The sequence below is a fragment of the Kogia breviceps genome, chromosome 19 (assembly GCF_026419965.1).
Source record: "Kogia breviceps isolate mKogBre1 chromosome 19, mKogBre1 haplotype 1, whole genome shotgun sequence".
Lineage (NCBI taxonomy): Eukaryota > Metazoa > Chordata > Mammalia > Artiodactyla > Physeteridae > Kogia > Kogia breviceps.
In genome coordinates this window covers 42,258,394-42,282,380 of record NC_081328.1, presented here as the reverse complement: position 1 = coordinate 42,282,380, position 23,987 = coordinate 42,258,394, and the positions used below count along the sequence as shown (strand labels likewise).

Here is a 23,987-nt window from a genome sequence, read left to right as displayed (position 1 = left end):
AAATTGAGGCTGAGAAAAGTTAAATAATTCCCCAAAGTCACACTGCTGAAAGTGCTGGCACACACATTTGAACACAGGTCTCCAACATCAAATCCTGGGTATATTCTTTCTACTCACCATGTTCTTTTAGTAGGTTCCTAGGAAATCACCATATTTTATAAAGGAGTAATTAGGTGGTAATTATTTGCATTACAAAAATAATTCTATGTACCATTGAGTTTCTTTCGAGATTTCCAGAGCTCCTTAACTATTGGACATATAATAATACAGAAAAACTTAAGGCTAAGACTAACATAAAATGCTAACAGTGGGAGGACTGCCAGAGGTCAAAGGCCATTTGTTTATTCATTCACCATTAGTTAAAGCACCTACTTAAAAAGTACATAATAAATGCTGGGAGTATATAGTGAGCAAAAACAGATGTAGTCCCTACCTTTCTAGAGTTTATATTATAGTGAGGAAGACATTACTCACATACTCTCCTAAATATGTGTAAAATTAAAACAGTGAGAAGTATTGCAAAGGAAAGGTACTTGATGTCATCAGAGTGTATAAGGATGCCTAACCTCATTTGGGTGTCCTAAAAAAGCCTTCCCTGGGAAAGAAGTCCAAAGAATGACTAGGATTTGCATATTTTGAAGGAAAGGAAGGGGGTGTGCCAGGCAAAATGAACGGTATGTTTAAAGGACCTGTGGCAGAAGGATAACATGGCAGATTTGAGGAGCTGAAAGAAGGTCGTTGTGGTAGCATGGAAAGCATGAGAAAATATGATGCAAGATCAACAGAAGAGGTAGGTACAGACTATACCACACTGCCTAGTTTGGTGGCTTTTGCTTTTATCATTAAGAACAATGAGAAGCCATTGAAGGATTTTAAGCAGAGGGGTAAATATGATCAGATCTGACTTGTGAAAAGCTCATAGGGAGAGAATGGATCATAGGGTAGAAAAGAATTCAGAAGGGCTAAGTAAGACACTTTTAAAGTAATCCAGGGAATAAATGGTCTGCCTTTAAAAGTAAATGTTTAGGGGACTTCCCTGGCAGTCTAGTGATTAAGACTCTGTGCTTCCAATGCAGGAGGCGCAGGTTCGATTCCTGGTCGGGGAACTAAGATCCCACGTGCTACACCAAAAAAAAAAAAAGTAAATGTTTATTAAGTTTCTTCCTTTCATTATTACTGCAGTTGCCTAATTTAAATGAGTATCATTTTGGGCTTCCCTGGTAGCACAGTGGTTAAGAATCCCCCTGCCAATGCAGGGGACACGGGTTTGAGCCCTGGTCCGGGAAGATACCACATGCCTCGGAGCAACTAAGCACGTGTGCCACAACTACTGAAGCCCATGCACCTAGAGCCAGTGCTCTGCAGCAAGAGAAGCCACTGCAATGAGCAGCCTGCACACCACAACGAAGAGTAGACCCCGCTCGCTGCAACTAGAGAAAGCCCATGCACAGCAACGAAGACCCATGGCAGCCAATAAATAAATTAATTAATTTAAAAAATTTTTAATAAAATGAAATAAATGAGTACCATTTTGAAAGATAACTATAGGCATAGTTTCAGAACCCTAGGTCATATATGCTCTGGTAGAACACCAGAAGGCCAGATCAGTTCTTTTGGGGGTTTAGAATTTAGCCAGGCACTGTGCTAGGCTTATCTCAGAGGTAAGTATTTTTATCCTTATTTTACAGATGATTAAAGCTAAAGCTCAGAGAATTGACTTGGTCATCTAGATTAGTGTCCGAGGGATCTTTATCTGCCTTGGATTGAGGTGTGGAGATCATATTAAGTATTCAGGAAATAATTGAGTCAAACTAGGTTTGAATACCCTTTAGCTGTTGTTTTCTGAATGACTTTTTTTTTGAGTTATTCTATCCAAATGTTGAAATTCTCTGAGGAAAACACAGTTTATTGCATTACCTTTTATCTGTGTCTCTTTGTTGTAGTATATAGGAAATATAGATTAGATAGCAGTGATTCTGTAGTATGTTTAAAACCTGCTATTATATTCACTCCTTGCTAACACCACATATTTTTGTTCAAAGGGTCAGCTTCCTGACTGTTTGATAAGAAAACAAAAGCACAGTGAGCACAATGACAATGACCAGATAGGTGCCTGTAGAATAATACCCGACTTATAACTTCTTGTTGTCAGTAAAGACCTGAAAATTCAAAATGTTAAGGCTTGGGCTTCCCTGGTGGCGCAGTGGTTGAGTATCCGCCTGCCAATGCAGGGGACACGGGTTCGTGCCCGGTCCGGGAAGATCCCACATGCCGCAGAGCCGGGCCCGTGAGCCATGGCCGCTGAGCCTGCGCTCCGCAATGGGAGAGGCCACAACAGTGAGAGGCCCGCATACCGCAAAAAAAAAAAAAAAAAAAAAAAGTTAAGACTTTGTGCAGCCTACCTGAAGAACTTGATTTTCTCAAATTGGTTAAGTTTTTTATGTTTTTTGTTTTTTTGTTTGTTTTTTTAACTGCAGTCAGGATCATATAGCAAACAAAGTAGATGCTCAATAAATACCAAATGGATGAATGATGTGTTTCAGAGGTGGTAGGCATATTGAATAAGATTTTAAGGAAAATGATCCAAGTAGTATGGAGACATGATCTCAGCTGCCATTTACCAGAAAAATTTGGTTATCTTCCAGGTATTTATAGATCACACCACTGAGAGATTTTATTGCCCCAAAACCTGATGTATTCCAACCGCTTGGTCAGACTGACTCTTATCTCCTTACCGGATTCTTGGTTCCTTTATAATGTTTCGCTTATTGTATCAAGGAAGAAACAGCTGGATGTTATTTTGTATTTTTTAAAATATTGCCAGCATTAATGTTTTAATCATGTTTATAGGAATATCTTATATTTTACCTCCAGATTGGGTTACTAAAAGTTTATCAGTAAGTGGAAAATAAGATTCAGAGTTTTAAAACATTCATTCAACAAACTTTATTGAGCATTCACTATGTTTAAAGACAGTTATCTAGGATAACTAGGGAAATAACTTAGTTAAGTAGGATAACCAGGGAATTATAGAGAAAAATAGAATCTGGATTTTGCCCGCAGTAAGTTGCAACCTGGTTAACCAAATAATGTAACCAAATCTAATAAAAAGCCTGATATTTTTTTAAACAGTATAAACAAAATTGTCTAGGACCTCATAGGATGGAGTAATTAATATTGCATGGGATAGATCAGTGAAGGCTTCATGAAAGGAAGAGACCATGTAAGCTGAATTTTGAAGAAAGGATGACAAATTTCAGGAGATAAAAGTTAAAGACAAAGGACAGCCCAAACAGAGGTGAAAACTCTGAAATATGGAAGTACAGCTGATGTTTAGGGACTGATGGAGCTTTATTCTGTAGACGTTTATTGTGTAAACTTTGTGGGGCTATCCAAGAGGAATCATTAGCAAGTTTTGATCAAGGAAGAAGACATGATAGTGATAACAATGAGGGCAGCAGCTAAAATTTATTGAGTAATTATTAGGTATGTGCTAGGAACCATTGTGTACTTTATTGGAGTCTTATGTTTTAAATTAAGAGACTGAGTCTTAAGAGACATTGTTACTTGCCTAAGACACAGAACTATTTAAGTCATGGAACATGAATTTGAACCCAAGCCTCTCGCTATTGTCTCCTGTTTAGCAGTGATGATGTTTTTGTTTGAGGACTTCTGGGACAGGATGGATTACATTATAGCCTGTAGGTAGAAAAACCACTTAGGAAACTAAAAGCTTACAGGAAAGAAGATTCTGTTACAGACTGGGACTAGGAAAGAGGGGATAGACCCTAGGTACTTTTCTTTATGTGCAGTTCTATAAATGATGGTTAAATTCAATAACCAGCCCATTAAAATCTTTTAAATCCATAACTTACCCAAATTGATTTACCAGTACAATTGTTATTTCATGTATACTTACCCAACGTTTCTGACCTTGTATGGTGAAAGACTTTTTGAGTTTCAAACAAGGAGTACCTCTCCTAGTCCTGGCAGCGGCAGTGCTCCTCAAGGCACTAGTACTGCTATAGTCTCTAATAGGCAAGAGAAAGCACGTTTCTAGGTCAGTAACTTGTCTCTTCCCCTTTCACGTATCTGAATTGAATTCCATAAATATTTATTGAACACCTTTTATGTATTGGGCTCTAATACTGTCTCCCATCAGCTAGACCAGTGATTTTTAATGAACCAAGATATTTGTGAACCCCAAACACTGTATACACATTTTCTGTATATATGTCCATGTGCTTTTTTCTGGGGAGGAGGTCCATAGATTTCATAAGTTTTTCAAAAGAGTATACTATAAAAGGAGAGAGAACTACTTACCTAGAAAGTAGAAGAATTGTTCTGAACCCTGAATGCTTACCAGTAAAAAGGTTTAAAAATAAGGATATCTAAACTCAATCCCAGCTTCCAGAGATTGTGATTCAGTGGATTTGAGGTAGAGCACCACAAGAAAGGGTTGATAGCCACTGATCTAGACAGGAGTAACACTAAAATGCACTCTATGAGAACAGAAACTATTTGTTATTTATTGTGTGCGTAGAGTCTAGAAAGTGCTGGCACATAGTAGGCACTCAGTAAATATTGAATGAATGAATGAATATTAGAGCTCTCCAGTGAAGAAAGCTTTATGAAGTAGATATTATTTAAGCTGGGTCTATAGGGATGAGGAGGAAAGCTTTATGAAGTAGGTATTATTTAAGCGGGGTCTATAGGGATGAGCAGTTTATAAGAGGAGGTAGGTGAAGGAGCCCACATTCCCCAGTGAAGGAAAAGGAAGTACAGAGACACAGAGGTTTAAAAGTTCATGGGGAGTTGAGTGAGTAAATTCAGATATGTTAGGAGCCACACAGTGAAGAGCCTTATGTAATACGTTATGGAGTTTGCACTGTGGGCAGTGAGGTTTTATTACTTAAATTAGACATGTTAATTTGAGTATTATATGCAAGGTTCTGTGCTAAGAGTTACCTTGAAACTCTCTATGTTTGTATATTTATGTTCTTTTTCCTCCACTCACAGGCTGCTATATGGCAAGCACTAAACCACTATGCTTACAGAGATGCAGTTTTCCTCGCAGAGCGACTATATGCAGAAGGTTTGTAATCTGTTCATTTCTATAGAACTGTAAAAGAATAAAATATATGGAATTCCATCACTTTTTTTTTTTGTGGTATGCGGGCCTCTCACGGTTGTGGCCTCTCCCGTTGCGGAGCACAGGCTCCAGACACACAGGCCCAGTGGCCATGGCTCACGGGCCCAGCCGCTCTGCTGCATGTGGGATCCTCCCAGACCGGGGCACGAACCCGCGTCCCCTGCATCGGCAGGCGGACTCTCAACCACTGCACCACCAGGGAAGCCCCATGGAATTCCATCACTTTTTATGACCGTAACGAGATTCTGGGTATTCCTTTTTTTTTTTGGCCATGCCACGTGGAATTTGGGATCTTAGTTCCCCGACCAGGAATAGAACCGTGGCCCCTGTATTGGAAGCACGGAGTCTTAACCACTGGACCTCCAGGGAAGTCCCCTGGGTATCACTTTTGTTTTATCTTTATGACTGACACTAGTTCATAAAAATATTTCCGCGTGTCTGTGTAGCTCCTTATATGCTACTTTTAATAACTGTAGAGTTGCTTTGGGTTTTATGCTATGGTTTACTTAATCATGTTCCAGTCTTTAGGTATTTTTTCCCAGGTTTTTTATTAGAGTCTATATTCTGTGGCTTAGAGCATGGGTTTTGAGCCTACAGCCTTAGTACAAACCCTAACCCTGTCACTTAAACATGCAGTAGTATACTGTGGGCAAGTTATTTAATGTCTGATTATTTCAGATTTCTCATCTATAAAATAAAGATAATAGTAACTGTCTCATAGAATTGAAGAATGAAGTAGTATATTTAAAGCACTTGGCACAGCCTTCTGGCATGGTAATAAATGCTCAATAAACATTAGCTGGTAATGTGTGTTTTGTTTCCGTCATTAATTATTATAATCCTCTTTCTAAGATGCTAAGATAGATAATTATGTACAGCTTTTCTTTTAAGTCATTTCCTTGGGTTATATACTGTAAAATGGAATCTATGAGTCAAAAGGTATGATCAGTTCTACAACAAATTACTTTTTGCTCAGTTGATAACCCAGCAGAGAGAGGTGTGATAATCAGGGTGTCACCAATAGTGTAAGACTTCCTTCATAGTCCTATCAATATCAGATTTACCATTATAATGTATTTTTGCTTACTGGAAAATTGTGAGGTATTTTGTCTTGCATGTTTATAACTGTGAAGGATTCTGGGTATTTTCTCAAGTGTTTGTTTTAAATTTATTCCTATTTCTGTGAGCTGTATCTTTGTTTATTGCATATTTGCTCCAGATTCTTTGCCTTTCAATCTTAATTCTATTGATTTTTATTAATCTGATATTTTAAATTGTTATGTAGTTGAACTCATCAGCTGTGTCGTTTAAACTTTCTCCTGTTACTCCAATAGCTGGAAATTTGTCATCTTTCTGCAACTCAATAAACATATAGTTCTTGGTAGATTAAAAGAAGTTTTTAAAAATTTCTGCCACAACTAAGATCTGACATAACCAAATAAATAAATATAAAATAAATAAAATATTTTTTAAAATTTTATCATAGTATTATTATTTAATTTAATCCATGTTATTTATTAAATAATTCCCCCCCATCCAACATGGTATCTTACTTGGTTTTATATTAAATTTTTATTTTATTTAAAAAATTTTTATTTATTTATTTTTTTATTGAGGTATAGTTGTTTTACAATGCTGTTTCTGCTGTAAAGTGAAGTGGAGTTCCCTGTGCTATACAACAGGTTCTCATGTATTAGATTTAAAAAAAATGTTTTGCTCTGTCCCCAGAACCTCTCCTCTCTTTCATTAGTCAATTTTCTGTTGTTTGTTTTTTTTGCGGTACGCGGGCCTCTCACGGTTGTGGCCTCTCCCGTTGCGGAGCACAGGCTCCGGACACGCAGGCTCAGCGGCCATGGCTCACGGGCCCAGCCGCTCTGCTGCATGTGGGATCCTCCTGGACCGGGGCACGAACCCGTATCCCCTGCATCGGCAGGCGGATTCTCAACCACTGCGCCACCGGGGAAGCCCTAATTTTCTGTTTTTAACTCAGTATCATACTGTTTTATTATTAACACTTTATATTGTCTTTTAATATCTAATAACACCTATCTCCCGTCATTTTTTTTCCAATTCTTTCTTTGCTAAGAAGTCTTTACCCTTTTTTTAATTCTTTAATTTTTTCATGTGTATTTTACTACTGCTTTGAAATTTCACAAATATTTTGCTCAGTGCTGACCTATATAAGTCTATGAATTAATTTAGGAAGTACTGATATGTTACTATCTTAAAGCCTTCTTTACCAGAAACAGTGCTGCCTTCTTTTTACTCCAATGTTTTACTCAGTTTTCCCACTTTTTGAGTAACCTCCCATTGGATTACTTACCAAAATTTTTCATTTTTTTAATGATTGTAGGTAAGTTTTATTTTTGTGTGTCTGCATGAACTAGTAGTGGAACCTTATATGATTTTACTCTAATAAAGTGCTTAGTAACCCAACTGCAGGCATAGAAGGTAGATATTAGGGGTTTGCTAGGCATGTGTCAAAAAGGGACAAGGCATAAGAACATTAAGAATATAGACAAGATGTGGACCAGGAAATGTAAACTACATAGGAAAGTTAACACAGGAAGGGATTGGTAAATAAGAGGTTTTAGAGAGGTACTGGAAGTCCAGATGAAGTTGAATTGGGAGATATATGAGAATAAATTAGGAGAGGAAGACGGTGAATGAGGTGCAGAATTCTTTTGTTAATGAAGCAGAATGTCTTGAATTTAGTAACTGAGAGTTATAAGGAGAAGGTATGAATCTCAGGAGGAAGGGATTTCACAAAAGGACAAAGGGTTATGCTTGGAAAAAATTGTGAGAAGCAAGGAGGAAACCAACCTTACCGTGGGATAGGAGGGAATTAGCATCCTTTTGGGAGTGCTATCAGGTCCTCAGGGGAGAACAGGAGTTCAGTGAGGAAAGTGAGGGAAATCTGTTGAGTAGAAGTCTGAGGTCCAAATGAAAAGATTTAGAAGAGTGAGAGGCTTAGAAAGGAGGTAATATAATAGATTGCCCTATTCTGCTCGATTATGTAAAAGCAAGGTTGATTGTGGATAATCTACTTATATATATTTTCATCGATACCTAGGTAGCCCCCATGTTTTGCTGACTTATACTTCTTTGTTTTTTTAAATTTGTTTATTAAAGGGTAGGCAGTTTCTAGTTTATTATAGTTAGGTTCCAAAAGATTGCAAATTAGTGGTTTCAAATTTAGATGATCAGGTTTTCCCATAGAATTGAGGCAGGATTCCAAATTAATCCACATAAAGCTGTTTAATCCTCTTTCTACCTGTGTCTGATATAGTGCTTAACACTTGGAAAGTTGCTCATTGTTAGTTTCTCTCAATATAGGACCTAACTACTCTGTTTGACTATATTTCTATGAGGGAAGATTTTAGAATTTAAGTGCAATGGGAGCAGATGCTATCCCAGCTCAATAATAATAACAGTAATTCTACCATTTATTGATTTCTTATTGTGTAATAGGACTCTGAGTACTTAATATTAATTCTTATTTAGTCTTCAACAATCCTATAAAATAGACATTGCTATTACCATTTTAGAAATGAAGGAACTAAGACCATTGTTTACCAGGTTTCTACCTGTCTTAATGATTAATGGGCCAGATGTAGAAATTGCATTGAGTATAGTGATTTCCATAAATTGAGCTTAGTTGAAGAGAACTGAATCAGAATAAAAGGTTCAGCATCTGGTTCTCTTCTCTGTCTTAACCATGATATTGAGAGCCCAAACTCACAGAAATATGTGACTGCAAATGGCAACATTAAAAAAAAATTACTTACACAGTTATGTTAAGGTCATCATTGAGGGAAGTTTTCCAAACACTTCTAAAGATATGGCATATTGTATCACTTTTAGGCCATTACTTGTGGAAAATTTGATAAATGTTATCTTGTTGCTAAAAATTCCAGTCACTTTGTCATATGGGGGGACAGAAAGGATATCTGGCCCATTGGCCTACTCTTTTACTGTCATCGTTAAATTCTTACTGATGAAAAAGATGATGCTTTTAAAAAAAATTTTAATTTATTTATTCAGTTCATTCATTCACTCATTCGTTCATTCACCATGCTGTGCAGCTTGTGGGATCTCAGTTCCCCGGCCAGGGATTGAACCCAGACCACGGCCATGAAAGCCCGGAATCCTAACCACTAGGCCACCACGGAACTCCCAATGCTATTTTTTTTTAGTCATCATAGTTTTCATTTTCGTTAGGTGTTAGTGAATTAAGACTCTGGTCTTCCCAACGAACTTTTTAAATCCAAGACTCAACTATTTCAATGCATTAACTTAGATGTTTCACCAAACATCACATACATCAAACTCAATTCATGCAAAACTGGATTCATAATGTTCCCACTGTAATCTGACACCAATATGTCTTAGTAGAAAAGCTTCCTAACTAATTTTCCCATATTTACTCTTTCCTGCCGCTTCCCTTTCCCCCTCCCAAATCAACACATTCTCTTTACTTTCCTTCTCAAAACCCTTTAGAGATCTATAATAGCTATAGTAATTTATCCCTAAATCTTTACACAGCTTGCAAAGCCCTGCACAGTCTGGCTGTCTGCTTTCTCCTTATGTATTGCCATTTCCCCCTCAAACACTAAGGAGCCTTTTAAAAGTTCCTCCAGCCCTCTTATCTGTGGTATATTTACTCCAAGCATATTTTCAAAGTATTAAAAAATATTAACCCCCATTATATACAACAACTACAAAACCAGTTACTACTGAAGTTTAGGATGTGAACAAATACAGAGAAAATAAAAATTAAGAATAGTTTTAAAATACTGAAGTTGTATATGTAAGTGAAGTGTTCAACAACAGAAATGACTCTGAAGGGTGGAACAAATCATGTATGTAAAGTACAGCACCCAGACATTTGGAAACAGCAAAAAAAGTGATAAAATGGAATTACTTGAGTTTGTGGCTCAATGTCACGTATATATACCCCACATGAATGTCAGATGACTACTCAGGTATTGCAAATTTAGGAGGTCAATAATAATAATTTAATAATGGCACCTAGAACTCTTACTATGTGTCAAGTGCTATCCAAAGTACTTATATATTAACTCATTTAATTCTAACAGCTCTAAGTACTTAGAAGTAAGTATCACTATATCCTTATTTTACAGATGAAAAAACAGAGGGTCGGAGAAGTTAACTTGCCCTAATAAGTCACATAGCTAATAAGTGGTAGTGCGAAAATCTGAACTCAAACAGTTTGACTCTCGGGTCATTACTCTAATCCATGTGCTGTACATGTAGGTGATATGAGAACTTAAAAGATAATTAAGATGAAATGTGTAGGGACTTCCCTGGTGGTCCAGTGGTTAAGACTTTGCCTTCCAATGCAAGGGGTGCAGGTTTGATCTCTGGTGGGGGAGTTAAGATCCTACATGCCTTGCAGCCAAAAAAACAAAACAATTAAAAAAAAAAAAAACCCACAGAAGTGATATTGTAACAAAATTCAATAAAGACTTTTAAAATGGTCCACAGCAAAAAAATCTTAAAAAAAAAAAAATATGAGGGCTTCCCTGGTGGCGCAGTGGTTGAGAGTCTGCCTGCCGATGCATGGGACACAGGTTCGTGCCCAGGTCCAGGAAGATCCCATGTGCCACAGAGCCACTGGGCCCGTGAGCCATGGCCGCTGAGCCTGCGTGTCCGGAGCCTGTGCTCCACAACGGGAGAGGCCACAACAGTGAGAGGCCCGCGTATCGCAAAAAAAAAAAAAAAAAAAGATGTGTATCACAAATCATAGATGATTCCATAGGTTTTATGCCCTTTGAATACTTATAACATCAGAGTTTTTGACAAGGTGGCAAGCAGAGTACTCTAACCTCTAAGGAGTTCTCTGTGGTATTTGTAGAGTTTATCAAGGCTAGATAGAGAACACTCACCTCAACAGACTTTTAAGTCTTAACCAAAACTGGTCCATTTTGGAAAAGGCTGCTCATTTAGATTATAAGCCAACATGAAGAAAAGGTGTCTATCTGGTTTAAAAGCACTGAGGGACTAATTCATCTTCCCATTTGATGGAAATGTCCCTGAAGGATGCAGGCTTTAAGCTCCTCTTAATTATTTTGGGCTTATATTAAATGACCTAACCTATATTTGAAGCCTAACCTGTTGGTAAGAAGAGGAGTTTCAGTATTAGGGAATTTTACTACAGTGAAAAATGGACCTAAACATAATCAAGTGTTTGTAAACAAACATTTGATAAAGCATTTTTATAGCTGAAAGTTGAACTAGTTTTTGGGAGCCATTGTTTATTGCTATAATAACTAGTTTTTAAAAGCTTAATTTTTTAGATGACAAGAAACTAGGCCTTTGCAAAATCTATAAGAAATCACACTTTCTAACTTATGTGAATTAGCATTTGTATTTCAATGAAATTAACAGTTTGTTCCCACTGCAGTAGAGCTCCTCATTCTTTTGCTTCTGAATCACAGATACTACTGTAGATCCTATTAACACATATATGCTAAAATTTCTGATCATTTACAACATGTCATTTATTGTACACTGTTTTTTATACTAGGGTTTCGTAAATACAGTGGACCAGAGAAGGGTTCTGTTGGGTTTTGCTTGCACATACATGGCATACAACAACAACAGCAAAAAAAGAAAGAAAAGAAAAAGGAAAATCTTTATAACAGGAAAATTTCAAATTACTTTTTTATCCCACGTCTTTGAGTTAACTTTTCAGGAAGATGTGGCAAGTTTATCTGTACTTTAAAACAGTGATTCTCAAACTTTAGCATGCATCAGAATCACCTGAAGGGTTTATTACAACACAGATTACTGGTCCCCACTCCCAGAATTACTGATTTTAGGTGTCTGAGCTGATATGGGGCCCAAGAATTTCCATTTCTAACAAGCTCCAAAGTCATGCTGATGCTGGTATAGGGACCACACTTTGGGAACCACTGGCTTAGATGATCCCTCAGCACCATGATATTATTACATAACCCATTTTTAGAAGCACGGAACAGATTTTTCCCTCTTTCTTTCTATCCCCTTTATTGTTACCTTTCTAGACTCTCATCTGGGGACTTCCCTGGCCATCCAGTGGTTAAGACTCCGCACTTCTACTGCAGGGGGTGCGGGTTCAATCCATTGTTTGTTGGGGTATTAAGATCCCACATGCCATGTGGCATGGCCAAAAAGAAAAAAAATTCTTATCTGGATTGGTTGGGAGGTTGTGAGGGTAGAAGTGAGGTGATGGTCAGTTTGGAAGAGAGTAAATAAGGGGAAAAGTGCCACATTTCATTAACTAAGGCATTTCCTAATGTAAAGAAAAGTCAATGGGTTGATAAATAATTCAGCTCTTGCCATTAAAGAGCAGTTTAATTATTGTTACTGGACAAGTGTCAAGTCTGTCAATTGAGTGTTTAAATAGTGTGGGTATTCACAATTTAGAAATTTTTTTCCTTTTTCGTAAATTATCTTGAATATACTCTAGTGTATATTTGGTGTTAGAAATAAGTGGGTTGGTTTTTTTTGTTTGTGTTCCAATCTGGTCTTTTTTTTAATGTACAGATTGATAATTAGGTTTATAACCCTGAGTTTCCCTCTCATGAAATTTGACTTCTGTCCTCTTAAAGAGTCTATTAGAAAAAAACTACATAAAAACAAGATGCTTTTCTGGTAGTCTATTTAAGGGTAGTTGTGTGCATGTGTTTGCTTTAAAGATTTACAGAGACTACTACGATTGTCTTCATTGTATTATTTCCTTGGTTCCTTGGGGAACTAACTTTTCTATCAGAAAAGTATTTCTCCTTAATTCAAATTTGAATTAATAAATTGTTTTTTGTATTAAATAACATGCCTGATTTTTTTTCTTGTTGCTAAACTTGTTTACCTATTGGTAGATAAAAATGATTACCATTCAACATACTGAATAATAGCCAATTTTTTTGTGTGTGTGTTCTTAGTACACTCAGAAGAAGCCTTGTTTTTACTGGCAACCTGTTATTACCGCTCAGGAAAGGCATATAAAGCATATAGACTCTTGAAAGGACACAGTTGTACTACACCGCAATGTAAATACCTGCTTGCAAAATGTTGTGTTGATCTCAGCAAGTAAGTTTCTAAATCTTTTCTATCTAATTTTGTTCTACGTACACTGTAGAATTCTGGATAAAATTCTTTTGATGGACTAAACTCTGACTGACTCCCTTTCTCCCCTCTTTTGATAGTAGAGGTTTGTCTATTTCAGTAACTTTTGAAATGTTTACACTGCTGCTTATGGCATTATTATTTTGTTATGGAGAGATTTCATTGTTATGGTATAAATAATAGAATTTAACTCTGGAGAAACCTAAGTTATAACTAATTCCGATCATTTTCTAAAATGATCCTAAGTGTTATTTCTTCTCCTTTGCTTTCATTGCTAGACCAGTTGGAATAAGCCTGAAAACCTAACTTACCAGTTCATCTGAGATTAATGCTCCCTTGTGTCTAGATAGTTGTATAATTATTTGCCTTTCAAGATCATTCTGTTTGGGAACCATTACTCCTTTGAAGCAAGGAGGCAGATTCAGGAGAACATTTCTTTTGCACAGTACAGTTCAGCCAAGTCAGCTGTCCATATTCTGAATCTAGAGGCAGCTAGAGATTTAGCTAGTTGTATTCTGTCAAACTGTTTTCTGTGCTGTGAGAAATGGAATAATGGTAAAGGTGACTAAACAGATAATTGTAAAAGCCTTTGTATTTAGTTTGTAGATTTACAGTGAGAGAATACAAATAAGCCTCATAAAGTCTCCATAGTCTGCTAAATATTTTATTTGTCCAGTGTCTAATTGATGACTTTTAAATTAAAGCTAGGTAAAATATATATAAAATTTCTGAGACATTTGTTATTGAATTATTTCTACTCCAAAGATTCTAATGTTAAATTCTTAAAAATCTACTTATTTAATTTACCAGTTTCTTAAGCCAGTTCTTAACATTAGACATTCTTATCCCATTTATAAATATTTATAGTTTTTAAAAAGTCCCACTGATAGTAACAGAACTTTAGATATCAAGTTTTATGTTTAGGATATACTATGTAAGCTTGAGAGTTTTCCACATGATGATTTGGAAAAACCTTTAAAACACAAACCATTACAAACTCTGATATGCTAAAAATATATAGTGAAATCAGGCAAATTTCTTTTCCCTTTGGGGAACATTTGTAATTTTCTATATCAAGAAAACATAATTGATAAATAGAGATGAAGTGCTATTAAGTTTTAGTTGTAAACCTAAAAATAACTGAGGCCATTAAGTATGCAGTTTTTAATTAATATGTTAGACTTGTTTAACCTGCTTGCAAAGTCCTACGTCAAGGAATTATAGAACTAAGAAGGACCTCCACATCTGTTAATGAAGAACCATTCATATTTTCCCCCCAGTATAATGGTCTTCCGTTTCTTTTGATGTGAGTAATGTGTATGTTGCTCAGACTAGATTTGTACATACAGAGAATAAAGGTAACTGTTTCTATTTTTAAAAGTAAGACTGAAATTTTAAGATTTACTTTGTCCATAGTAAGAGGTACATTAGTAATGAAGAATGTCTTTACACACACTGCTTTTTATATTGAATTTTTTTTTTAAATCTGTAAATTTGTGTTTTAAAGGCTTGCAGAAGGGGAACAGATCTTATCTGGTGGAGTGTTTAATAAGCAGAAAAGCTATGATGATATTGTTACTGAGTTTGGTGATTCAGCTTGCTTTACTCTTTCATTGTTGGGACATGTATATTGGTAAGTAAGAATGATTCAGATTACCAGAAATTTGTTTCCAGTACTAGAATGCTTTGTGGTTTTAAGAAAAACTATGTTGATCTGTTTTTATCAAATAGCATTTGGTTGAGTAGTACACAGTCTTGTAGTTCCATGATCTTGTTAAACCTGTAAAACAGTAGAGATTTCGATCCTGTCTATGACTGTCCACTTTGCTTTAATGATAAATAGCTACAGCAGCACTACCTAACAATTGAGTGCGCATGTGGGTTTTTTTTACCTTGGGTTAGGAGAATATCTTCATGTGACCTACCAAGGAAAAAGAAGCAAAGAGTGAAGTTTTTTCTATAATATTAAATGTCACCACTGCTCCTTAGAAAGAAGCATGAAGTCATGTTTCAGTAATAAAGAATAGCAGTTCCCATCTGGTATGTCATAATGAATTTGACAAATTTCCTATGATGGTAGCTGAAATGTTAGTGGTTTTACAAATAATCTTAAAATTTATTTACATTTATTTTAAATTAAGTCTCTTAAAAGCAAGTGAGAATGAATTCAGAGTTATCACTATGATAATATTGTTCTCACTGATCTTTATTCTGAAATACTCTGAGTTGGGGAGTAATTAGGTAACAGGAATTGTTCAACTGCCCATGGGAGGGCATTTCATGTGTAAATGTCATCTTTTGCATGTGGGAGAAATGATTGAGGATTGCTTATCTAAAGAATTATGTTAGCATCTGTTTTAAGATAAATTGAGGCTAGTTTGAATAGCAGTTTTTTTAAAAACCTTGAAAATACCTTTTTGAACAGAATAAATTATTTGGCTGAAATTTGGGGCTCATTTTCAGATGGCACCACTCTTTTGAGAACAGGAGTAAGTAAAGATATAATACCAATATCTTCATTTATCTTAATAGAAGGACTTGGAGTGATGGATTTAGTTCATGCAACTGTGATTCTTGTCATTTGTTCAAAACACTTTGAGATCCATCCCCTATTATGCCTAGACACCATACTTGGCACTAGGAATGTAAAGATAAATAACTCACCGTCCTCCTCTCCATCCCACAAAGGTTTATAATAAAGTGTAGGAGGAAAGAAATAGTAAGCAAAAGTTTATAAATTTTTATCATCACAATTTAAGTGCTATGATAAAATTTGAGCAGTATTCTGTTCAAATGAGGGAATAATCAGTTCTACCCAGTTAAGAAGAGAGGTAAGATGGTAACTAGGAAAGACTTGATAGAAGAGTCTTTTTTGTTTCTTTTAACTTCTCAATAATAAGAAAATTAGAAATTAGAAAATGGGCAAAATACTTGAATGGACACTTCACCAGAGAGAGGGTATGTGAATGGTAAATAAGCACATGAAAAGTTGTACCAAATCATTAGCCATTAAGGAAAAGCAAATAAAAACTACCATTATAAGCTATTACATGCCTTTTAAAATGGCTGAAATTAAAAGTACTGACAATATCAAGTGCTAATGGGGATGCAGAGCAATGGGATTTCTCATACATTGCTGGTGAGAATGTAAAATGGTACTTGTACATGAATGTTCATAGCAGATTTATTTGTAAAAGCCCAAAAATAGAATCAACTCAAATTCAGTGGGTGAATGAATAAAAAAACCTGCATCCATACAATGAACTACTACTCAGCAATAAAGAGGAACAAATATTTTATTTTATTTTTTTATTTTTATTTTTTTTTGCGGTATGTGGGCCTCTCACCGTTGTGGCCTCTGTGCGGAGCACAGGCTCCGGATGCGCAGGCTCAGTGGCCATGGCTCACGGGCCAGCCGCTCCGCGGCATGTGATATCTTCCCGGACCAGGGCACGAACCCGTGTCCCCTGCATTGGCAGGCGGACTCTCAACCACTGCGCCACCAGGGAAGCCCGGAACAAACTATTGATAAACATAATAACTTGGATTTCAAGGGCATTATGACAAGTGAAAAAAGCCAATTTCAAAATTTTACGTACACTATGATATCATTTATATAACATTATTTAATAGAACAAAGTAAGGGAAGGTGTTAAATCACAAAAGTGCTATATATATTACTAATTATTTTAAAACAAGATCACTTGTTTAAAAGTTTTTGAAGGTGCAGTTTTATCAGGTCCTAACCATGAAGAAGGAAGGTTTTTCCCCTTCCTCAGAGAAATAAGGATGCGTTATTTTTATTCATCATAAAGTTGAAAAGGTTAAGTATCCAATGGGGCACAACCCTGCTTCAAAAACTGGCGCTTCATTTCAGTCATCATACACCTGTCTTGTGACCAAAGTTGCACCCCATAATCTAGAAACCCATGTGTTATTGTTTTGAAGCTATAGCTTGTTAGGTTATGTGTTATCTCCAGTATTTTGATGTAGACAGTCATTGGTCTTTTTGTCTACAATAGCACATGAAACTTGCATCTTTAGGACACAGCTGATACTAAGTTTGGTTCTTAGATTAACCTATTTCTTCCCAGTGCCATTTAAATAGTTTTTTTTAACCCCAATTCTTTGGGAAACTTTTTCAGAGTTTTAGTTTTTTAAAAAATCCATCTAAAGTTGGGGCACTCCGGGCAGCTTAATTTTATTAAATCTTTCCCCCTTTTAAATCTCTCTATTGAATAGAGATCTGTCTCCCAGATTTGATTATTGTAAGTCAACATCTGGCTTCTTCCCCAGTTAACTTTTATGTTATTGGGTTGGCCAAAAAGTTTGTTCAGGTTTTTCCGTAACATCCCAACAAACTTTTTGGCCAGCCCAATATTTATACATACCAGTATCTATCCATGTGTGTGCATGTGTGTGTATATCTAATCTCTTCTTAGCAGATATTTTGTATTACATTTATTTTATGGTCTATTAATCAGATCATGACTTATTATAAAAATCAGCCTTGCCAACTTATCAAAGGTTTAAGAAAATTTATCTTTTGCTAATGTCAAAAGAAAATATAATTTACATAATACTGGAGAAGAGGATTTTCTTCACAAATGATCACCTCTTACATTTTCATAATATTTTTTCTTGAATAGATTATCTTTGCCTCATCAGTTTGTCCACCACTTTTCTGGCCATTTAAGTAATTCATACAGTCTACTCAATGCAACTTTAAAAATTATTAGTAAAGGTATTTTATGATATATTGTACAAGCAAAGGCGAGGCTATTGAAAATAGGAAAGAGGTAATATAAAAATGAGAAATCTAATTTCCTGTCCTCAGAAAGCTTATAATCAATTGCAAGAGAGCACACATGAAAGATAAATAAATTGGGGACTCCCCTGGTGGTCTGTTGGTTAAGACTTCGCCTTCCTGTGCAGGGAGTGCAGGTTCAATCCCTGGTTGGGGAGCTGAGATCCCACATGCCTCCTGGCCAAAAAAGCAAAACAAAAACAGAAGCAGTATTGTAACAAATTCAATAAAGACTTTAAAAATGGTCCACATCAAAAAAAAATCTTTAAAAAAAAAAGGTAAAGAAATAGACAAACCATAATTAGTTATATAAGCAATGAGGGGGCTATATAACATGAGTTAGTTTAGGTCAAACATTGAGATTTCACTGTACTTTTCTTTTCATGGCCTTATGGTAAAAGTTCCTGAGCAATGATTTGACACTTTCCACTCCTAATTATTACTTTCAAAAAATACTCTTTTTATGTCTTTGCTTTGTTTCCTAGTTTTAAGTTACCCCTCTATCCATGGTAAATGATTATATCATTCTTGTTACAACTGCTTTTCCTTTAAGAAATTTCATCTAAGCAATCCTAGATATAGACTGATAAAACTTATATTTTCAGAAAGTCTGCCTCCTGCTCCTGCTTCCTTCTTTGTCTATGTTTATTGGGTCAAATTAGGCAAATGTGGGAAGCTAGGTAGTCTTCAACTAGTGGTATTTTCTTGTCTTTATTACATCATTTATTCTAGTTTCTATTCACTTGCAAAATTTGAAAGTAAGGCACACCAATATATAGTTACCCAAGGGGGTCTTCTTTTCAGTTCTCTGAGATACACTGACAGCACATAAAGAGATTATGTTTTAACTGATAGTTTCATTTGAGGGTTGTTTTGAAAATCTTGGTTAGATGCCATCTCGTCCTTTATAAAACCTTAGGGTTTTGGAAAAATTGCTGTATCTTAATTTTTTTCCATTAGATAATGAAGAATTTCAACCTTAGACCAGGTGACTAGTATTTTTTAACCTGAAAGCTCCAACAAGTCTCACTAACCCTCAATCCCATCTTCCCCCATTTAAAAGCTAGGGAGGGGCTTCCCTGGTGCTCAGTGGTGAAGAATCTGCCTGCCAATGCAGGGGACACAGGTTCGAGCCCTGGTCTGGGAAGATCCCACATGCCATGGAGCAACTAAGCCCGTGCGCCACAACTACAGAGCCTGCGCCCCAGAGCCCGTGAGCCACAACTACTGAGCCCACGTGCCACAACTATTGAAGCTCGAGCGGCTAGAGCCCATGCTCCACAACAAGAGAAGCCACCGCAAGAAGCCCGTATACCACAACAAAGAGTAGCCCCACTCGCTGCAACTAGAGAAAGCCTGTGTGCAGCAATGAAGACTCAGCGCAACCAAAAATAAAATAAAATTAATTAATTAATTAAAAATAAAATAAAATAAAAGCTAGGGAGGCAACAATGCTGTTCTAATAATTTCCAGATTGTTTCAAGTATATAGGGTCCCAAGAATGTTGTTTATATTCTAAATGTAAGCCTTTATATACCCAATTTAGAAAGAAACATGAATTTTCCTTTAAGTTAAGAGCTACCACCTCTACTTTGTTAAAAAATGTGATCATTTAAATGTGCTATATTTGAAGCATTTAAGTCACTTTCAAAATTACCACTGGGATTTATATTTAAAATCAACAATAAGACTGAACTATTTGGGTGTTTTCCATATGTCCTCAGTAATTCTAATATCCAACAGGAAATTAAAAGCAATATAGTATTTAAGAATGCTATGATAGCTTGTTTATTTTGTTAACATTCCTTTCAATTCATGTTCTGTTTGCTTTCCCCTGACTTTTGACTTGAACTACCCTAAATAATAGAGACTGGAGGGTGGTAAGAAGGAGAAATTGATAATTTAAGAAAGAATCTAGAAGAGTACTCTCAGAACTTATATAAGATTTACCGGGCTTCCCTGGTGGCTCAGTGGTTGAGAGTCCACTTGCCGATGCAGGGGACACGGGTTCGTGCCCCAGTCCGGGAAGATCCCACGTGCAGCGAAGCGGCTGGACCCGTGAGCCATGGCTGCTGAGCCTACGCGTCTGGAGCCTGTGCTCCGCAACAGGAGAGGCCACAACCGTGAGAGGCCCGCGTACAGCAAAAAAAAAAAAAAAAAAAAAGGAAAAAAAACATTTACCTAATTTTCTGTATCAAAAGTTTCTTTGTAATAGATGTTTTAGGTTTTATAGCTTGTCTAATCTATTTGTTTGTCTTTACAGCAAGACAGATCGGCTTGCCAAAGGATCAGAATGTTACCAAAAGAGCCTTAGTTTAAATCCTTTCCTCTGGTCCCCCTTTGAATCATTATGTGAAATAGGTAAGCTTGTAGAGGTGGCTACGGGAGAATTCTCCCATTTCTTCTTCCTCTTTTTTTTTTTCCCCTGCTTAATTTTTGGAGAGTGATACAAATTATCCACTAGAAAAGTATTTTTCAAAGCTAAGAGCTTTTAAAATTGAGAACAAGAAATAAGGTAGAATCATATGTTTCAGGAATAATGTGCCCTTTCTTGTGTCCTCTAGAATGAGTTGTATTGTGAGTATAACACTAGCCAAAATAGCATTCTGCGTAAGAAAGGAAATTAATAGAATGCCCAGAGCAGAAACTGTTCTTATAAATGAGACCTGGATAATATGGGGGGAGAGTGTCTCAGCATATATGTTCCAGGATGCATGAAGGATCATTTTAAAACATTGTGTCTTTACATAGAACTGCTCAAAACTTTACTATGATTTCTATAGGGTTTCACCTCTCCACCCTCACTCCTTACCTTGAGCAAAATGAGATCTAGTTGCTTTCTGCTTTAAAACAAACACAGAAATCTTCATTCTCCTGTGATTTATTATATTTAAAGTCAGTGTCATTGTGGTTTAGTTTATTTCCTGAATTTACAGCTTTATCTTAGGGGTAAACTTTTACAATAAATTGATGGATGGGCTTTTAGGAGATAAATCTGATTCACTGAAACAGACAGAACTTTAAAACTCTGGATAAGGACTGATTTATGCATGCTTGAAAAAAAATTTAACCATTTCCTCAGAGGCAAACTTTTTTTTTCCCTTCACAGGTGAAAAGCCAGATCCTGACCAAACATTTAAATTAACATCTTTACAGAACTTCAGCAGCTGTCTGCCCAACTCTTGCACAACACTAGTATCTAATCATAGTTTATCTCACAGACAGCCTGAGACAGTTCTTACAGAAACACCCCAGGACACAATTGTAAGTGTATTATACACTAGTGTTCAAAATATTGTGAAAATGAAAAACAATGATCTGAACTAAATAATGTATCATAAATGACATGGTAGAAATTTTCTGTTTCAGGAATTAAACAGACTGAATTTAGAATCTTCCAATTCAAAGTACTCATTGAATACAGATTCTTCAGTGTCTTATATTGATTCAGCTGTAATTTCACCAGATACTGTCCCTCTTGGAACAGGAACTTCCATATTATCTAAACAAGTTCAAAATAAACCAAAAACTGGTCGAAGTTTATTAGGAGGACCAGCTGCTCTTAGCCCATTAACCCCAAGGTAAGACAAATAAAAGATACTTTAAAATGTGCTGTAATATTAAATGATCATATAGTAATTCTTATATTAGTAATATAAATTAATATGAACAGCAACTTCTAAATCATTATGGAAATAGAGGTATTTAATAAGTCAATAATGAACCTATTCCATTTTCAGAAAATGAAGTAATAGAAATACAGTACCTGTGATAAAAATTCCATCTTAAATATTGGAGAAAATTTTAAAACATGCCTTATTCAGCTGGTGTATGCATTAAAAAATATTGTGTTTATGGCTGTGCATCAGTGAACCTCTTAAAATGTTGGAATGCTTATGATAATAATCAGAGTGACAGCAGTGGTTATTGTTAAAGTGCTGTATTCCAAAATGGGAAGGAAGAATTGACACCTATTGATATGAAATATTTTGTCAAATTATCAGAAATATATGTATGTATAAATATAGGAACCCAGCCCAGAGGATGCATATCCAAAAGAATCAAAATTTAAAAATATATGTTAAAACAGACTATGAGTTGGGTCCCAGGGCCAGGGAGCTACTCATTGAGTAGCTCTCAATGAGTATGACCATGAGATTACAAAACTCATTGAATCCACAGGTGTGTTCTTGGTTTCTGGAGACACTTTCTCTGTAATAGGGTCTAAATCCCATGAATTCCAAGAATTTGAAGTAATTTGATAATTTGGATCCTAGCTTTTTCAAAGCCATTCTTCTTTATTTCTAGTAAATCTCCTGAGTCAGTAGTTGCTGCTCAATTTAGTTTCTTGTTTGATTTTTTTTTTTAATTTTAGTTATGGTGGGTGGAATAGTCTACATTCACAGCTTATTTTTAATCTGCCCCTCAGATCCTCTATGCCCCCAAGACTGATTTGCCATTCTCTTCCTTTTAGACCTTCTAATTTAAGTATACTGCTGCTTTATATATGCCTTGATGACTTTTTGACACCTTGATTTCAACCTCTTCTCAGTTTTGGGATTTTGCCATTAGAAACCCCAAGTCCTGGAGATGGATCCTATTTACAAAACTACACTAATACATCTTCTGTAATTGACGTGCCATCCACCGGAGCCCCTTCAAAAAAGGTATTTTCCATGTAAAATACAGTTTTGGTATTGATGAAGGGAATTCATTTAAAATTCCAATCTGTTAAAGGCAATTTCAGAATCTAACTTTCTTTAATTGCTGTTGCCTTAGAAGAGTTTATCTAAATGTAAAAGAAGGTCGGCATTATCATAGCCTCCGGTCATAATAGGAGACACAAAGCTGGTTGCTCTTTTGGCCAAGTAAGTTTGTAACTCACAAGTATAGTTTATTTCAGCATATAGCTAAATAAACATTCAGATTTTTACTTTTAATTTCCTTTTTTTAAAAAACAAGGAAATTAAAATTGTTTCTATCACTTCAGATGTAAATAATGGAAATTATACCTGCCATAGTTTATGCTTATTCCCACCACTATGTTTGTTTTTTCATTTTACTAATTAACATGATAAAGCCAGCTATTTCTGATAATAAAATTTTTATAGTGGATTCCTCATACAAGTGGAGTAAATATGTAGTAAATGTATAGTAAAATGAAAAATATTTCACAGTATCCTTATAGTAAATACTGCAACAAGACTGAGCTGCAACTGCGACTCTTTTTATAATGTTATTTTATTAAAGTCTGTGGCAGTAGAAGCCAAAGTGCTGTTTATTTAAAACATACCCATGGTGCAGGGTATCTTATGTGAGAATTAAATTAGTTATATGTGGGCTTCCCTGGTGGCGCAGTGGTTGAGAGTCTGCCTGCTGATGCAGGGGGCGCGGGTTCGCGCCCCGATCTGGGAAGATCCTGCGTGCCGCGGAGCGGCTGGGCCCGTAAGCCATGGCCGCTGAGCCTGCGCGTCCGGAGCCTGTGCTCCACAATGGGAGAGGCCACAACAGTGAGAGGCCCGCATACCACACACACACACACAAAAATTAGTTATATGTAAAATGCCTATTGCAGTGCTTAATAGATGTTTAAGAAATGGAAGCTAAATGAGTCAAACTGGTATGTGAATGACTGATATAGCCCTTTTACCCTCCTAGAGAGACATGTTTCTTCTTGTTTTGTTTTTACTCTTTTACTCCTGAACTTCCTTAGAATCAGCAAAATTTTTTTCTATGATGGCTTCTTAATGAGTGATAATAGGAACTCCAAGAGTGGTAAACAGGGACTATAAAGTAGTTAATATGTGGATTATTTTAAATAGGATTTTTTAAAAGTTGGCAACTACCTGCTGTTGTATTATTATGGGAGTGAAATATAAGTGTGGAAATTAGTTTCTT

General features: G+C 36.1%; 1 protein-coding gene across 10 annotated transcripts in view; it reads left to right on the top strand.

The window, feature by feature from the left end:
• CDC27 (cell division cycle 27) overlaps positions 1-23,987 on the top strand; it is a 57,355-nt gene that overhangs the window by 6,407 nt on the left and 26,961 nt on the right. For 4 of the 10 annotated variants that reach the window (XM_067020681.1, XM_067020678.1, XM_067020680.1 and 1 more), the window contains exons 2-9: positions 642-790; positions 5,020-5,095; positions 13,099-13,246; positions 14,790-14,915; positions 20,353-20,450; positions 21,199-21,353; positions 21,459-21,670; positions 22,642-22,756. In XM_067020681.1, coding sequence (XP_066876782.1) covers positions 749-790; positions 5,020-5,095; positions 13,099-13,246; positions 14,790-14,915; positions 20,353-20,450; positions 21,199-21,353; positions 21,459-21,670; positions 22,642-22,756 — 972 coding nt within the window. In that variant the 5' untranslated portion in view covers positions 642-748. Of the gene's footprint in view, positions 1-641; positions 791-5,019; positions 5,096-13,098; positions 13,247-14,789; positions 14,916-20,352; positions 20,451-21,198; positions 21,354-21,458; positions 21,671-22,641; positions 22,757-23,987 lie in introns of those variants that run through there. The other 6 variants (XM_067020683.1, XM_067020679.1, XM_067020682.1 and 3 more) reach the window with 3 other exon arrangements.